The sequence below is a fragment of the Chiloscyllium plagiosum genome, chromosome 32 (genome assembly GCF_004010195.1).
Source record: "Chiloscyllium plagiosum isolate BGI_BamShark_2017 chromosome 32, ASM401019v2, whole genome shotgun sequence".
Lineage (NCBI taxonomy): Eukaryota > Metazoa > Chordata > Chondrichthyes > Orectolobiformes > Hemiscylliidae > Chiloscyllium > Chiloscyllium plagiosum.
The window spans coordinates 44502929-44517823 of NC_057741.1; the positions used below are offsets into that span (position 1 = coordinate 44502929).

The 14895-nt window shown below is 41.6% G+C and overlaps 1 protein-coding gene across 2 annotated transcripts in view; it reads right to left on the reverse strand.

Annotated features, from left to right (window-relative positions):
* ints14 (integrator complex subunit 14) overlaps positions 1–14895 on the reverse strand; it is a 29683-nt gene that overhangs the window by 7320 nt on the left and 7468 nt on the right. For both annotated transcript variants that reach the window (XM_043674599.1, XM_043674598.1), the window contains exons 3-7: positions 14715–14822; positions 12864–13019; positions 9345–9463; positions 6826–6968; positions 769–861 (exon numbers count right to left, since the gene is read on the reverse strand). In XM_043674599.1, the coding sequence (XP_043530534.1) occupies positions 769–861; positions 6826–6968; positions 9345–9463; positions 12864–13019; positions 14715–14822 (619 nt within the window). The remainder of the gene's footprint in view (positions 1–768; positions 862–6825; positions 6969–9344; positions 9464–12863; positions 13020–14714; positions 14823–14895) is intronic.

Here is a 14895-nt window from a genome sequence, read left to right on the forward strand (position 1 = left end):
GGGCTGACCTTATAGAGGTTTACAAAATTATGAGGGGCATGGATAGGATAAATAGACTAAGTCTTTTCCCTGGGGTGGGGGAGTCCAGAACTAGAGGATATAGGTTTAGGGTGAGAGGGGAAAGATATAAGAGAGACCTAAGGGGCAGTTTTTTCACTCAGAGGGTGGTATGTGTATGGAATGAGTTTCCAGAGAATGAGGCTGGTACAATTGCAACATTTAAGAGGCATTTGGATGGGTATATGAATAGGAAGGGTTTGGAGGGATATGGGCCGGCAGGTGGGACTAATTGGGTTGGGATATCTGGTCGGCTTGGACAGGTTGGACCGAAGGGTCTATTTCCAGGCTGTAAATCTCTATGACCTCTATGATGAGCTAATCTGTTTTAGATATGCTGACTGAAGGTTAAATATTGGCCAGCACACCAGATTTTCCTGCTCTTTTCCGAAGTGCAGATAAATCTTTTATGGTCACGCGGAAAGGCAAATACCTAATATCAAAAATGGCAGCATTCCTCAGTAATACCCTACAGTGTCAGACTGGACTTTGTGCTCAAGTCTTTGAAGTCAGACTTAACCCAGAACCTTCTGATTCAGTGGCAAGAGGATACCACGAAGCCTAGCTGACAATTCGAATGGATTCTAGTTGGAGTAATGGAAACCGTGCTTCACAGTGACAACTCCTCCCAAAGTTCACTGACAGGTCAGGTCTGTGTAGCTAACACTTTCAAATGCCAAGTAACAGAAGGAAAAAAGACCAAGCACCCACCTTTAGTCAGGGCTATGGGTAAAACCAAATGACGAGAAAGTACGGGTGGACTGGCAATATCAGCGATTTTTATAAATCCCACTATATCCAGCTCTGAGAATGGAAAGAAACATCCAGTGAAAAATACAAACATAATCAGCTCCCCACTCCATCCTAAACCTGGAGCTTAAAGATCGCTAACCCTGAGCTCATACACACATTGTTAACGGGAGCTATTGCTGGGTTGTTCAGAAGGTATGCAGCTCTCTGCATCCAGTGGTATGTACACAGCCCCAGCAATTTCACAGCGAAGCAAGACACCCTGCTTGGTGTACAGCAACCTCTTAATTACAACAGGAAGCAGATCACAAGAATGCTCATCCACTCCGCACTTTGCTATGAGGTTCCCCAGTTTGACAACAGACATTAACATAGTGGGGACATAGTCAGCCTACCTGTTGTGAATCTGTGATTTGGAGATGCCAGTGTTGGACTGGGCTGTACAAAGTTAAAAATCTCACAACACCAGGTTACAGTCCAACAGGTTTAATTGGAAGCACACTTGCTTTTGGAGCGACGCTCCTTCATCAGGTGATAGTGGAGGGCTCAATCCTAACACACAGAATTTATAGCAAAAATTTACAGTGTGATGTAACTGAAATTATACATTGAAAAATTGATTGTTAAGTCTTTCATCTGTTAGTATACCATATAGTTTCACTTCTTTCATGTGCAAATCGCAAAACCTTTTTTTAAAAGTTGCATTCTCAGGTTAGCTGTTAACAATGGGCGATAGCTAGACAATATGTTGAAGATGTTGGCCCCCTGTGTTCTCTGTCTATGCCATGATGTTTAGATTGATTCTAATCTAAAAAGTGAGATAACGGAGTTTTACATAAATTCATGCAGTTTTTGAGCAAAGTACAATGTAACCCTGAAAGTACAAATTCACCCCACATAATATATGTGTGCATGTGGGTCTTTGTCTGTGTCTGTCTGGGTTGGGGGTTGTGAGTGTGAGAAAGTGTATGTGTGTAATGAGTGTAGAGTGTCTTAAGTCTGTGAAGGGGTGCATGTGGAGTGTGGGAGTGTCTGTGTCTGTAAGGGTGTGTGTGGGTGTCTGTGGGCGCGTCTGTGTATATGTGTGTCCGTGTGTGTGTGTGTCAAAGGTGTCAACTTGGACCCCACCGGAGGGCTTGACATGTTTGCTCAATCAGGAATGTTCCCGGTTTGACTGGTCCATGGGTGCTGAGTTTCTGTAAGAAATTCATAGTGTCGCGACAGAAGCTGGGGATCCCTTGTACAATAGGCATCAAAATGCCTTCAACATAGCTGGAGAGATTCTCACATAGGGTCCCATTGCCCCACACGATGGGACGTCCCAGTGTGTTGACTTTGTGTACCTTTGGAAGGCAGTAGACGTCGCCAACACGAGAAGCACGTGGGATGAGGGCGCGTAGGGAACTCTGAAGAATTGGATCTAAAGTTCTGATCAGTGTGTTTAATTCTCGGGTGTGTTCTTTGGTCGGATCAGCTGGTAGTTGCCTGTAGTGTTCCTGGTTGTTCAGTTGTCGGTACACTTCCTTACAGTAATCTGTTCTATCCTGAATTACAATGACTCCTCCTTTATCTGCTGGTTTGATGACAATGTTGTGATTGGTTTTGAGAGCCTGGATGACATTGCGCTGTGAACGGGTGATATTTTGCTCTAACTTGTGGGTGCGGCTGATGAATCTGGCATTTAAATATTTCCTGACTGTTTGAGCAAACATGTCAAGCCCAGGGCAGCGGTCCTCGGTGGGATCCAAGTTGACACCTTCTTTGATACATGGACACGCATATACACAGACATGCACACATACACCCACACACACCCTTATAGACATACACATCCCACATGCACCCCTTCACAGACTTAAGACACTCTACACTCACTACACACATACACTTTCTCACACTCACAACCCCCAACCCAGACAGACACACACACACACAGACAAAGATCCACATGCACACATATTTTGTGGGGTGAATTTGTACTTGCAGGGTTAAATTGTACTTTGCTCAAAAACTGCATGCATTCATGAAGAACTCGGAGCTCAAAAACTGCATGAATTCATGTAAAACTCCGTTATCTCACTTTTTAGATTAGAATCAATCTAAACATCATGGCATAGACAGAGAACACAGGGGGCTAACACCTTCAACATATTGTCTAGCTATCACCCATTGTTAACAGCTAACCTGAGAATGCAACTTTTAAAAAAAGGTTTTGTGATTTACACATGAAAGAAGTGAAACTATCACAGTATACTAACAGATGAAAGACTTAACAATCAATTTTTCAATGTATAATTTCAGTTACATCACACTGTAAATTTTTGCTATAAATTCTGTGTGTTACGATTGAGCCCTCCACTATCACCTGATGAAGAAGTAACGCTCCGAAAACTAGTGTGCTTCCAATTAAACCTGTTGGACTATAATCTGGTGTTGTGTGATTTTTAACTGTTGTGAATCTGACAGTTCAGGAGAAACTATCTAGACCATGTTGAGAATAAGGGTGACACAATGAGGGTGACCTCATGCAAACCCTCTCCCACTGCTAATAAATGCAGGAAGACATTCTTCTTCTCCTGGAAAAATTCTGGCAAGGTGTTCCTTAGAAAGAACGCTGGAAGAATGTCTACCTAATGATGCAACACTGGGCAGAGTTAAACTGCTTCTTGGGGTTGAAGGTTCCCCACGGTACAAGAGAGGAGGAGATCATTCAGTCCATAATGCAGCTTGGGACAGAGCTATTCAGTAAGTCACACTCCCTGCTCTTTTGTCATAGCCCAGTGAATTTCCTCTTGCCAAATATTTACATAATAATCTTTTGAAAATTGTTGTCAAGTATACTCTGGACTAAGTGAAAACAGACTGCCTTCCCTTAAGGACAGTTATTCACACTTTTCAGATTTAAAAAACAATTAAGTTCAAATTTTTATCAGCCACAGTAGAAATTGAGTTTACATCTTCTACATCACGTGTGTAGTAACACAGCCATTCCAATGCTCTGCTGGTCGATTGAATGTGAACACATGAATGAACAGGAAGTAGATCAATTGACCCTCAAGCTGCTCAGTCATTGATATTGGATTTGATTGTGGTACCTCTGACTCACTTGTTAGTCAAAGGATCTATCTACCGTCTCTTAAAAATATTCAAAGACACCTTCTTCGCCATTCTTTGGGGAAGAGAATTTCACACACACAACATTCTAACCTTCAAATTAAATGGAAGACCCATTATTTTTAAACTGTGTTCCCCAGTTCTCAACCTTCTAAACACCAATGGATACAGTCCCACCGGGTCCAGCCTTTATCATATGATAGAAGACTCTTTAATTAAGAGTATCAGTGAAGAGAATCCTCTCTGAACAGCTTCCAACACTTTTCTTTCACAAATAAAGAGAGCAAAACTGTACAGAGTGTCCTCCTTAAAGCTGGGGTTGTATTCCTGAAAATTGCAACTTTAAATTAAAAGACTAAATGCAGCATTAATTCCCATAGGAAACAAGGTTTAAAAAGGAGTTGGGTTTCAAAGGACCTCTCTTATCAGAGAAGAGAAATTTAAAATATTATACATGTGCTGTCTAAGTTAAAAATCAGCATCTCCTCTAAATGGTTAAACTCTTACATTGGTAAATGAAATAGCTTTTAAAATAAGTTTTAAAATTTAAAAATACAGAAGAAAAATGTAATATTGTGCAGTAGTGTTGGATTGGCAAAACTTTATTTAATGGCAGAGGCTCCTTGGTACAGCTAGATTCCTGGGGGACGAGAGACAGGGATAACTAGCAAGGCCATGAGACAGACATGAGCCCAGCCGGGGCAGGACAAAAGGGAGCAAGGGAGTGATGGAATTCAACAACACACACAAATGACACCAAAACAAAGATGGCATTGCAAGATGAAAGCAGAAGGGACCAAAGAATAAATTCCATTCAAACAAAAATAATGTTAAGCAGGGAAATGTTAGATGAGACTACTTGTACTCTGGTTTCACCAATACTCTGTATAACTGCAGCAACAATCTCTTCACTTTTATATTCTAGAACATAGAACATAGAAGAATACAGCGCAGTACAGGCCCTTTGGCCCTCGATGTTGCGCCGATCCAAGCCCACCTAACCCATATCTCCGTATTTTCTGCAGTAGCCTACCATGGGGAACCTTCTAAACAACTTGCAATGATCAACAACTTTCTCTTTGCTTCCTAATCACTTGCTGTAGCTGCAAATTAATTCACTGTTACTCTTATACCAGGACATCCAAATCTGCAATTTCTCTCCATTTAATAATATCCTGCTTTTCTATTCTTCCTGCCAAAGTGGACTTTCCCACATTATATTCCAGCTAATGATATTTTTTAAAGCTTCAACCAAGTCACTGATACCAATTCTAAATAGCCAAGGTCCCGAAAATGAACCCTGTGATACTGCCTTCTGGAAACCAAAGGACACCACATCTGAAAATTCCCATTTATCTTTGCTTGTTACATCCTCAAAGAGCTTTAATAAATTAGTCATAATGAGCCATATTGACTGTGCCTGATGGTACACAATAGCCTCCACCATAGCCTCCTTAATAATAGATTGCACCATTTTCCCCAATGAGAGATGTTAAGTGGATTAGTCTATATTTTCCTGCTTTCTTGACTCACTCCTTTCTTGAATACAGTCGGTTCTGATATAATTCGATAGTTCCACTATTGTGTGATCTCACGTCTTAAGAAAATCGCACAATGTCCGTGTCATTTAAACTAATGGGGCCCGAATCGCGTTACAGCCAATACAGGTAAGGAAAGTCTGCGTTCTACAAATGACTGTGTAGATTCTTCAATCACATTGAAGAAACATGCATTACAGCAGAACTGACTGTAGGAATCTATTTACTATGTTCCCATTCTGATAGAACACTTCCCCCGAATCCATCAAAAATTCATACCAATGCATCCCCTATCGCAGCAGCCACTTTTAAGATCCTGGAGTAAAGTCCATCAGTATCTAGGATCTCAGTTTTTAGTTTTAATAATTTTCTCAGCATCTTTTCCTCCCTCTCTTTCATCTCCCAGAATGGCAGAATTGTTACAGCCCAGAAGGTGGCCATCACGTTCATGTTGGCCTTCTAAGGAACAATTCGTGTGCTGTCAGTCCCAAAGCTTCTCCCCACATCTTCCTCCTCTTCAGACACTTAGAATGTTTACAAAAATTAGAAAGGTTTACAGTTCAGAAGGAGACCATTCTGCCCATCATGCCCATGCCAGATGATAACCCAGCCTCCATACTAATCCCATTTTCCAACACTTGGTCCATATTCCTGGAGGTTAGGGGACCTCAGGGATGTATCCAGACGAGCATGCAAGGTACATAGGAGCATAACAAAGTCACCCATTAAGCCTGATATCCCCAAAACAGCCTGAAAAATTCAATCACAGAATCAGGTGTAGGGGGAGATTAATTGGAGAAATGGCACCCAGGAAGCAAGATACATGGAATTGGTGAGGAGCTTCTGATATATGGTTGTTTCTGGGACGTTATTTATAGCTTTGCCTGTGAAGACTGAGGCAAAATACCTGCTCAATACTCACCAACCAATTCTCTGCTTTCTTGTGAAATCTCACACAGATTTTTGTGGTAGCCAGGAGACACAAGTTGATCCAGTATCCCACCACCATACCTTTCCATCCCTGTTACCCAACCAAAAAACTACTGTTCCTGTCCAGCCCACTCAGCTTCTCTCAGCTCTACAGCCAACCCAATTCCCAGTATATATAACTGGAACAATTTATAGTAACACATTCAGTGGCAGCAAGCTAACCATGTCAATCAGAATAAAGGAAACTGCGCTTTGCTTATTCCACGTTTGAACATCAGAATCCTGGCGTTAACATTAGTGATTTAAAAAAGCAGTCTCTGGTTCTCCCCCACCAGCATTGATATTGATGAACAGGAAGATTCATATAAAGAATAAAAAGCCAACTAAGAGGTAGAGACAGCCCATCAAACAGGTCGATCTACCTGAGCAGACTCACCTGTGTTGATAGTCTTTGGGACAGGCTCCAGTTCTTCATCAATGATGACAGGTTCTGGCCTCGGAAACATTTGCATGTCAGATACCAGGTGACCACATTTCAGCACAGCATGGAAAGGAGAGTAGGCCTGGTCAATCAGTTTGCTATAATACGGAAAAAAGTCACAACATTGTGATCCAAGATGAACACTGATGACATTCTGCTCCCCAACCTCTGTCTGGATATTTAATACTCTTTGATACCTCCATCTGGATATTTAACATTTCTCCTACTTCCACCTTTATAATTAAAATGTTGTTCCTTACAGTTGGGCTCCAAGGTTGTGTAGTAGGTCTTAGAAAACCCCAATCTGTAGCTAGTAAACTCTGAAGGTGAAGCAGCGACTGGACTGGTTCCCTCTCTGATTTGACCTCTCTTGCTCGGTCGAGAGTGTGAATGTCTAGATTCATTTCCCTCTCTGCTAAGCAGCAGGAAGTCCTTGTGTAAAGAATCAGACAAATTTGTGTGGCTAGGCTTCTGTGCACGAAACCTATAGATTATTGGTCATGATGAACTTTATCAGAAATGTTTCAATAATTTTTTTTGGAAACAAAGTTTGATGTGCACAATGTAACTGTATAATAATTGTGCTTACTTGTTTGTAGGCAGTAAGCCTTCAGCAGAAATTCACTTGAGCTCCTTTAAATAGACACAGATTAAACTTTGCAAGTAAACTAATGAAACATACGTTTGTAATGTGTAATTCTACAAATAAATATACAAGTACGTAAACACCAGTTCCAGTTAATCCTTCGCCACGTGGTTTTCTGGGAATGAAAATAGCGATTCTGAAAAAAAACTATTTTTATCATTTGTTTCTTGTAACAGTTCAGTCCTGAATATTTTTAAAGGATAAATATACAGAATAAGTCTAAGCCTTCAGAATGTGAACTTTCAGATTAGAGCAAGAGTGGTTTCCTGCTGGAGTACAATGGGCAGGAGGATCAGAATCAATGGACAGGGAAAATGCCAACCTCTATCACACTGCAGTCTATTTTAAACATGACACTTGAAAGGTCTCGAGTCTATTATCAAGGAAGGAATAGCAAGGTATCTAGATAGAAATTGGTTGGACAGATGCAGCATGAAGGGCAGATCATGCTTAACTATTTTTAGGAATTCTATGAAGACATTATGAGCATGGTGGACAACAGGACCCAGTAGACGTAGTGCATCTACATTTCCAAAAGGCCTTCGACAAGGTGCCGCACAAACAGACTGCTGCATAAGATAAAGATGCATGGCGTTACAGGTAAAGTATTAGCATGGATAGAGGATTGGTTAACTAACAGGAAGAAAAGAGTGGGGATAAATGAGTGCTTTTCTGGTTGATAATCATTAATAAGTGGTGTGCCTCAGGGATCAGTGTTGGGACTGCAATTATTCACAATTTACATAGATGATTTGGAGTTGGGGACCACGTGTAGTGTGTCAAAGTTTGCAGATGACACTAAGATGAGTGGCAGAGCGAAGTGTGCAGAGGACTGTGCAACTTTGCAGAGGAACATAGATACTTTAAGTGAATGGGCAAAGATCTGGCAGATGGAATACAATGTTAATAAATGGTAAAGTCACTAATTTTGGTAGCAATAACAGTAAAAAGGGCTATTGAGAATGGTATAAAATTGCAACATATTGCTATGCAGAGGGACCTGGGTGTCATTGTGCATGAATCACAGTGGGTTAGCCTGCAGGTACAATGAGTAATTTGAAAGCTAAAATTCCATTAGCCTTCCTTTGTTAGAGGGATTCAGTTTAAAAGCAGGGAAGCTATACTGCAGCTGTACAGGGTGCAGGTGAGGCCATACCTGGAGTACTGCATGCAGTTTTGATCTCCTTACTTGAGAAAGCTTGCACCGGCACTAGAGGAGATACAGAGGAGGTTTACTAGGTTGATTCCGGAGTTGAGGGGATTGGCTTTTGAGAAGAGACTGAGTAGACTGGGATTATATTCATTAGAATTTAGAAGAATGAGGTGGGATCTTATAGAAACATATAAAATTATGAAGGGAATAAATAAGATAGACGTAGAAAAGATATTTTCACTGGCAGGTGAAACTAAGACAAGACTGAGTCTCCAAATTAGGGGAGCAGATTTAAGACTGAATTGAGAAGTTACTTCTTCACTCAGAGGGTTGTAAATCTGTGGAATTCCCTGCCCAGTGAAGGAGTTGATGCTAATTCAGGAAATGTTTTTAAAGTGAAGATCAATTTTTTTTTAAACAATAAAGGAAATAAGGGATACAGTGAGAGGGTGGGTAAGTGAAGCTGAATCCACAAAAAGATCAGCCATGATCTTATTGAATGGCAGAGTGGGCTCAACGGGTCAGATGGCCTACTCTTGCTCCAAGGTCTTATGTTCTTGATTTAAATCAGCTTGTATTCTGGAGCTGAAGCATGCAAGTTGCCACCAGATCATGATTAAAATGATGATTCTGTACACACGTCACCACAAACAACCACTCACAGAAATCACATACCCAAACATGGATTGCACATTTTTCAAGCAGAGAGGACCATCAATGGTGAAGATCTGCCCCTCGCCATTATTTAAATCTATAAGACGTTCCAGAATATCCAATGTATCGGTGGTCTGCAGCTAAAAGAGACAAATTAACATTTGTTTAGAAAACAGTGGACTCCTACTGGTTCACATACACATTCTCTTGTTACAGTCACACAGACTCGTCATTTCTCAAACTTTCCAACTCTCTCACTACAGCCACACTGTTGTTGTGCACGGTATATAGGTACACGCTTTCATCCACCTCATGCTGCTGGAGAATAATTTTCTCCCTGTGGTAGCAGTTACAATTATAATTGGACAGCATCAAGCTACATACAAACAAAAATAAAAGCAGGAGTAGGTCATTCAGCCTCTTGAGTCCACACAGCCTTCAATCAGAACAGAAGGCTGGCCTGTCTGTAACTTCCAAGCCCACTTGCCTGTCCAACCCTAATAACTTTCACCACCTCTTCCTTAAAAATATTTAGGCACTCTGTTTCCAGCAGAATTCCACAGATACCGAGGAAAACACTCACCTCATCTTTTTGAAATGGGTGCCACCTCATTTTTAAACAATGACCCTGAGTTATAGATTCTCTTAGACGAGGAAACATCCTCTTTACATCCACTGTCAAGACCCCTCACAATTTTGCATCTTTTAATCAAATCGCCTCAAGTAAAATTCTATTCTATTTCCTAATCACTTGCTTTATCTGCACACTAACCTTTTGAAATTCATGCACGAGGACACTCCGATCCCTCTGCACCGGAGCTCTGAAAACTCTCACCATTTCGAGAATATGCTTCTTTTCTAATCTTGCTGCCAAAATGGACAATTTCACATTTTCCCACTTCATACTCCATTTTCCAAATCTTTGCCTTTTCACAAATTCCTGTGAGAAATGTTTAGCCAATTGGTCTTTAATTTCCTGCTTACCTGTTTCCTTCCCTTTTTGAATAAAGGAGTTAGATTCACTGTCTCCCAATATAATCAAACTATTACTGAATCAAGGGAGGTTTGAAAAATTAAAACTGATACATCAACTATCTCACTACATTTTTTAAAGACTCCACGATGAAGACCATCAGAATCTGGCATTTATCAGCCCACAGTTCTAACAATTTACTATCACTTCTCTGGTGATCGTGACTCATGTAACTCCAGAGACATAGCAAAGTAGTTGACTCCTGACTGCCTTCTGAAATGGCCTATAGCCAGTCAGTTCAAGCCGGCAATTCGGGATGGGCAACAAACACTGAGTGCAGGAGCAGGGACGTCTTGCTGCAATTATACAGGGCCCTAATGGAATATTGTGTTTTAGTCTCCATATCTGAGGAAGGATATTCTGGCTTTTGAGGGAATACAGCAAAGATTTACCAGGCAGGACTGATGCACAAGCAGAAGTTGAATTGGTTGGGCATACATTCACTGGAGTTCAGAAATTGGAGGCTATTGCATAGAAACAATAAAGTTATAACAGGGCTGGACAGTATAGTTGCAGGAAGGATATTGACAATACAGCAGAGTCCGTCACAACGTGTCACAGTCCAAGGGTATCAGCTAAATCATCTAGGACAGAGACGGGGATAAATTTCTTCACCCAGAGAATAGTGAGCCTGTGAAATTTTCAAAAATTTGAGGCCAAAGCACTGTATGATTTCAAGGGTTTGATATAGCACTTGGAGCTAAAGGAATCAAAGGATATGGGGAGAAAGCAGGAACAAGATGCTGAGTTTGTTAATCAGACATGATCATTAAGAAAGCAGGCTCAATGGTCTACTCCTGCTCCAAGTTTCCATATTCAATGCGATTTGCATTTCATATTGATTCAGGTCTATCGGCACTCTCAGTTCAGCTGCTGTATTTTGAATGCAACGTGCATTCTGATTCAGAGCATTCAGTTTTAGCCTTTTATTCTCTTTACAAATTCTAGTCTCATTTGTCGATTTAATCTTAGATTTGTACTTCCGGTCAAGGTCTGTTTATGACCTCCCATGTTAATAACTTTCTCACTGGCCTAGATTCTGCTCTTTGATTAATCACATGTTCCCAAATCTGATTCCTTTCTCCCAACATTCAGCTTAATATGCTCCCTTCTGCTGTTGTAAAAGAACACTGGCCTTAGCATGGTTCAGGTGGAGACCCTCTCATCAGGAGAGATCCCACTTTAACCAGTAAAGGTGCAGGAGAACCCACTGCTCCCACACTGACCTTGAATCACACATTGATCTCTCGAATCTGATTTGCCATATGTCAATTTGCATGTGCGTCTGGTAACAAGGCAGGATCTTTGAGGTCTACTTCTGAATTTGTTCCTCATACAAGCAATGCAGAACCTCTGTCTTTATCCCACCAACGGTACCTACATGGATCAGAATGGCTGGATCCACCCCCCACCCAGCCCTTACCACAGAAAACAATGGCAATGCTCCTCACCACAGTTTCCTACTACCACTACATTCCTCCTACTGTCTCCTCCTCTTGAATGGCTCCCTGTCCCATGGAGTCAGGGTCAGTTTGCTCACTTCACTGTAGCCCTGACTCTCATTCAGACAAAGTAAAAGAACCTCATCCCTGACGGACATTGAAAAGGCCAATGTTCCTGCCCTCCAGGTCGCCTCACCTGCCTCACTCAGTCAAATCGTCCTATCCCTGGACCTATCAGACGTCCCAACCAGAAGAGGTGTGACTGCTTCCTGGTACAAAGAATCTGGGTAACTTGCTCCCCTCGCTGACACATCACTATCTGCAGTTCAGGCATGTTTGCTCTGGACCAAAACTGGCAACCAGGAGCCCCCTCTATGCTGCAACTGAAACATCACCTGTCCCACCATCGTTAATGTGTTTTCAGGAACTATTTAACTACTGTTGTAACTTTACATTTAGTTATGTTTTTAATACATTTTATTGATCTTACGCCCAACTGCAATACAATTTTGAACTTTAGGAACAGAATACACCTTAATCACTTCCAAGCATTCACCAATTAACCAGCTTCTATTCCTGCAGAATAAGAAGCAATTCCTGGAGGCTGTAAATGTTAAGGCAAAAGTAACATACAGACCCACTTCTTTCCCATCCTGTCCTTATCTACCTGTCACTTAAATCCAACAGTCTACTATAAATCCACTCTTCTCTATATCACACTAAGTTGGCTAGTTTTATATGCTCTGAAGACAAAAGGCCTGACTGTTTGATTAAATGACGATCCCGTTTCAGCTGGCTCTTCATTAACTGCTTTTACACTGGAGCCTTTGGAAAAAAGGTCAGTAACCAAAGTGTTTAATGCCATCTACAAATTAAATCAGATATGTATGGAGTTAGAATTCCTTACCCAACAACTACATACACTCAGTCCTAGCTAATATTATAATAAGTATTGATACAAATACACACACACAAATGACCAACACCAAAATGATGGATGCAGCCTGTAGCCGGGGACTGTGTTACTGAACATAAAGGTCTAATTTCCTCAGAGACATCAGGTACCTCTTCCAAGTTAGCGATGCACATAATGTACAACTTTGAAGGAAAAGGGAAAGGTAGTGGGAATTTGCTGTCCTCAGAGCGCTGACTGAGGAGAGAGAGGGAATGGCGAAGAGATCCTCGGCCTATTCCCAGACTCCCATCCGTTACAAGGATCACCTAAAAAAAAGAAATACTTCCAATCAAAATAAATGTCAGTGTTCAAGGTGCTGCTGTCAGCAATTCCAAACAAGTTCAGGTTTATTTATTTACAAAGAAAATAACTTAATACTACATTCATTCATTATTCCATATTTTTACAGCAGGGACTGAAACCTATTTCATAGGCACACAAGTTTAAAGCGCAAGAAACCAGAGACCAAAAAATCCCTGATTTCTGCTGCGCACAGAGCTGAGACCTATGGAATTTATGCTGCATTTCTGTGCCAGCATGAAAGGAAGGGATTTGCGTTTCTATACCACAACCCAACATTTTCTAAAGCACTTTCCAGACAATAGAATATTTTTAAAGTATAGCTGCTATTGTAATGTAGGAATACAGCTGCCAATCTGCACACAACCAGCTCGCAATCAGCTTTGTGATATTGACTAGATTGTGTGTCTCGGTGATGTGGGGAGGTAAGCATTGTTCAAAGTTTGTGAGAAGATTTGTAGCTCGGGTGCTCGTTGCTGTGGTTCTGTTCGCCGAGCTGGAAGTTTTTGTTGCAAACGTTTCGTCCCCTGTCTAGGTGACATCCTCAGTGCTTGGGAGCCTCCTGTGAAGCGCTTCTGTGGTGTTTCCTCCGACATTTATAGTGGCCTGTCCCTGCCGCTTCCGGTTGTCAGTTTCAGCTGTCCGCTGTAGTGGCCGGTATATTGGGACCAGGTCGATGTGTTTGTTAATGGAGTTTGTGGATGAGTGCCATGCTTCTAGGAATTCCCTGGCTGTTCTTTGTTTCACTTGCCCTATAATGGTAGTGTTGTCCCAGTCAAATTCATGTTGCTTGTCGTCTGCGTGTGTGGCTACTAGGGATAGCTGGTTGTGTCGTTTCGTGGCTAGTTGATGTTCGTGGATGCGGATCGTTAACTGTCTTCCTGTTTGTTCGATATAGTGTTTTGTGCAGTCCTTGCATGGGATTTTGTACACTACATTAGTTTTGCTCATGCTGGGAAGCGGCAGGGACAGGCCACTATAAATGCCGGAGGAAACACCACAGAAGCGCTTCACAGGAGGCTCCCAAGCACTGAGGATGTCACCTAGACAGGGGACGAAACGTTTGCAACAAAAACTTCCAGCTCGGCGAACAGAACCACAGCAGGTAAGCATTGGCCTGGAAATAGAAGTGATTCCCACTTCTTCTTTCAAATTGTGCCCTGGGAACTTTAACATCTCCACGAGCACGTGGCTCATTTTAACATCTCATCCGAAGGACTGCCACCCAAATCTACACTGAGTGTGTCAGCTTAGGTCTTGTCCTGAAGTCTGCAGACAGAGGTTTAAACTCACAATGTCTGGCTCAAAGTGAAAATAATAGCAATTGAAGCACAGCTTAAAGAGAGAGCCAGTCAGTCACAGAAAGATTGCAGTTTGCATGGAAAGACTAACACCACAATCAGTGCAGTTTTTTTAAATAAATGATAGTCATACTGTACAGAAGCAGATTACAGTCAATTGCAGATTAAAATCTGATGAACAAATGTAAATGTTCCAGGTAGAGACTTTCCTAACAGCCACTAACACCCCTCACCTTTCAAGAATTGCTCCCAAACTGAACAGCAAAAGACAAATAAACACTCCAGAGATATAGAGCAAAGATATAGCTAGTCACATGTTAATCGGAGTCAGCAGATATATGTCTACTTAAGTCCAGTTACCTGACAGGGGATGCAGACACCCCACTCATCCTGCACAATGTTACTAATGCCATTGAGTGCAGACTCCAGGCAAGTCTTGTCATAGTCATCTGCAGAACTCAGTGCCTCCTGTAAAAGATTAGACATGATCAGTGAAGCAAACTGCCAGCAACACCTAAGCTTTTAAACCTCAAATAATAGC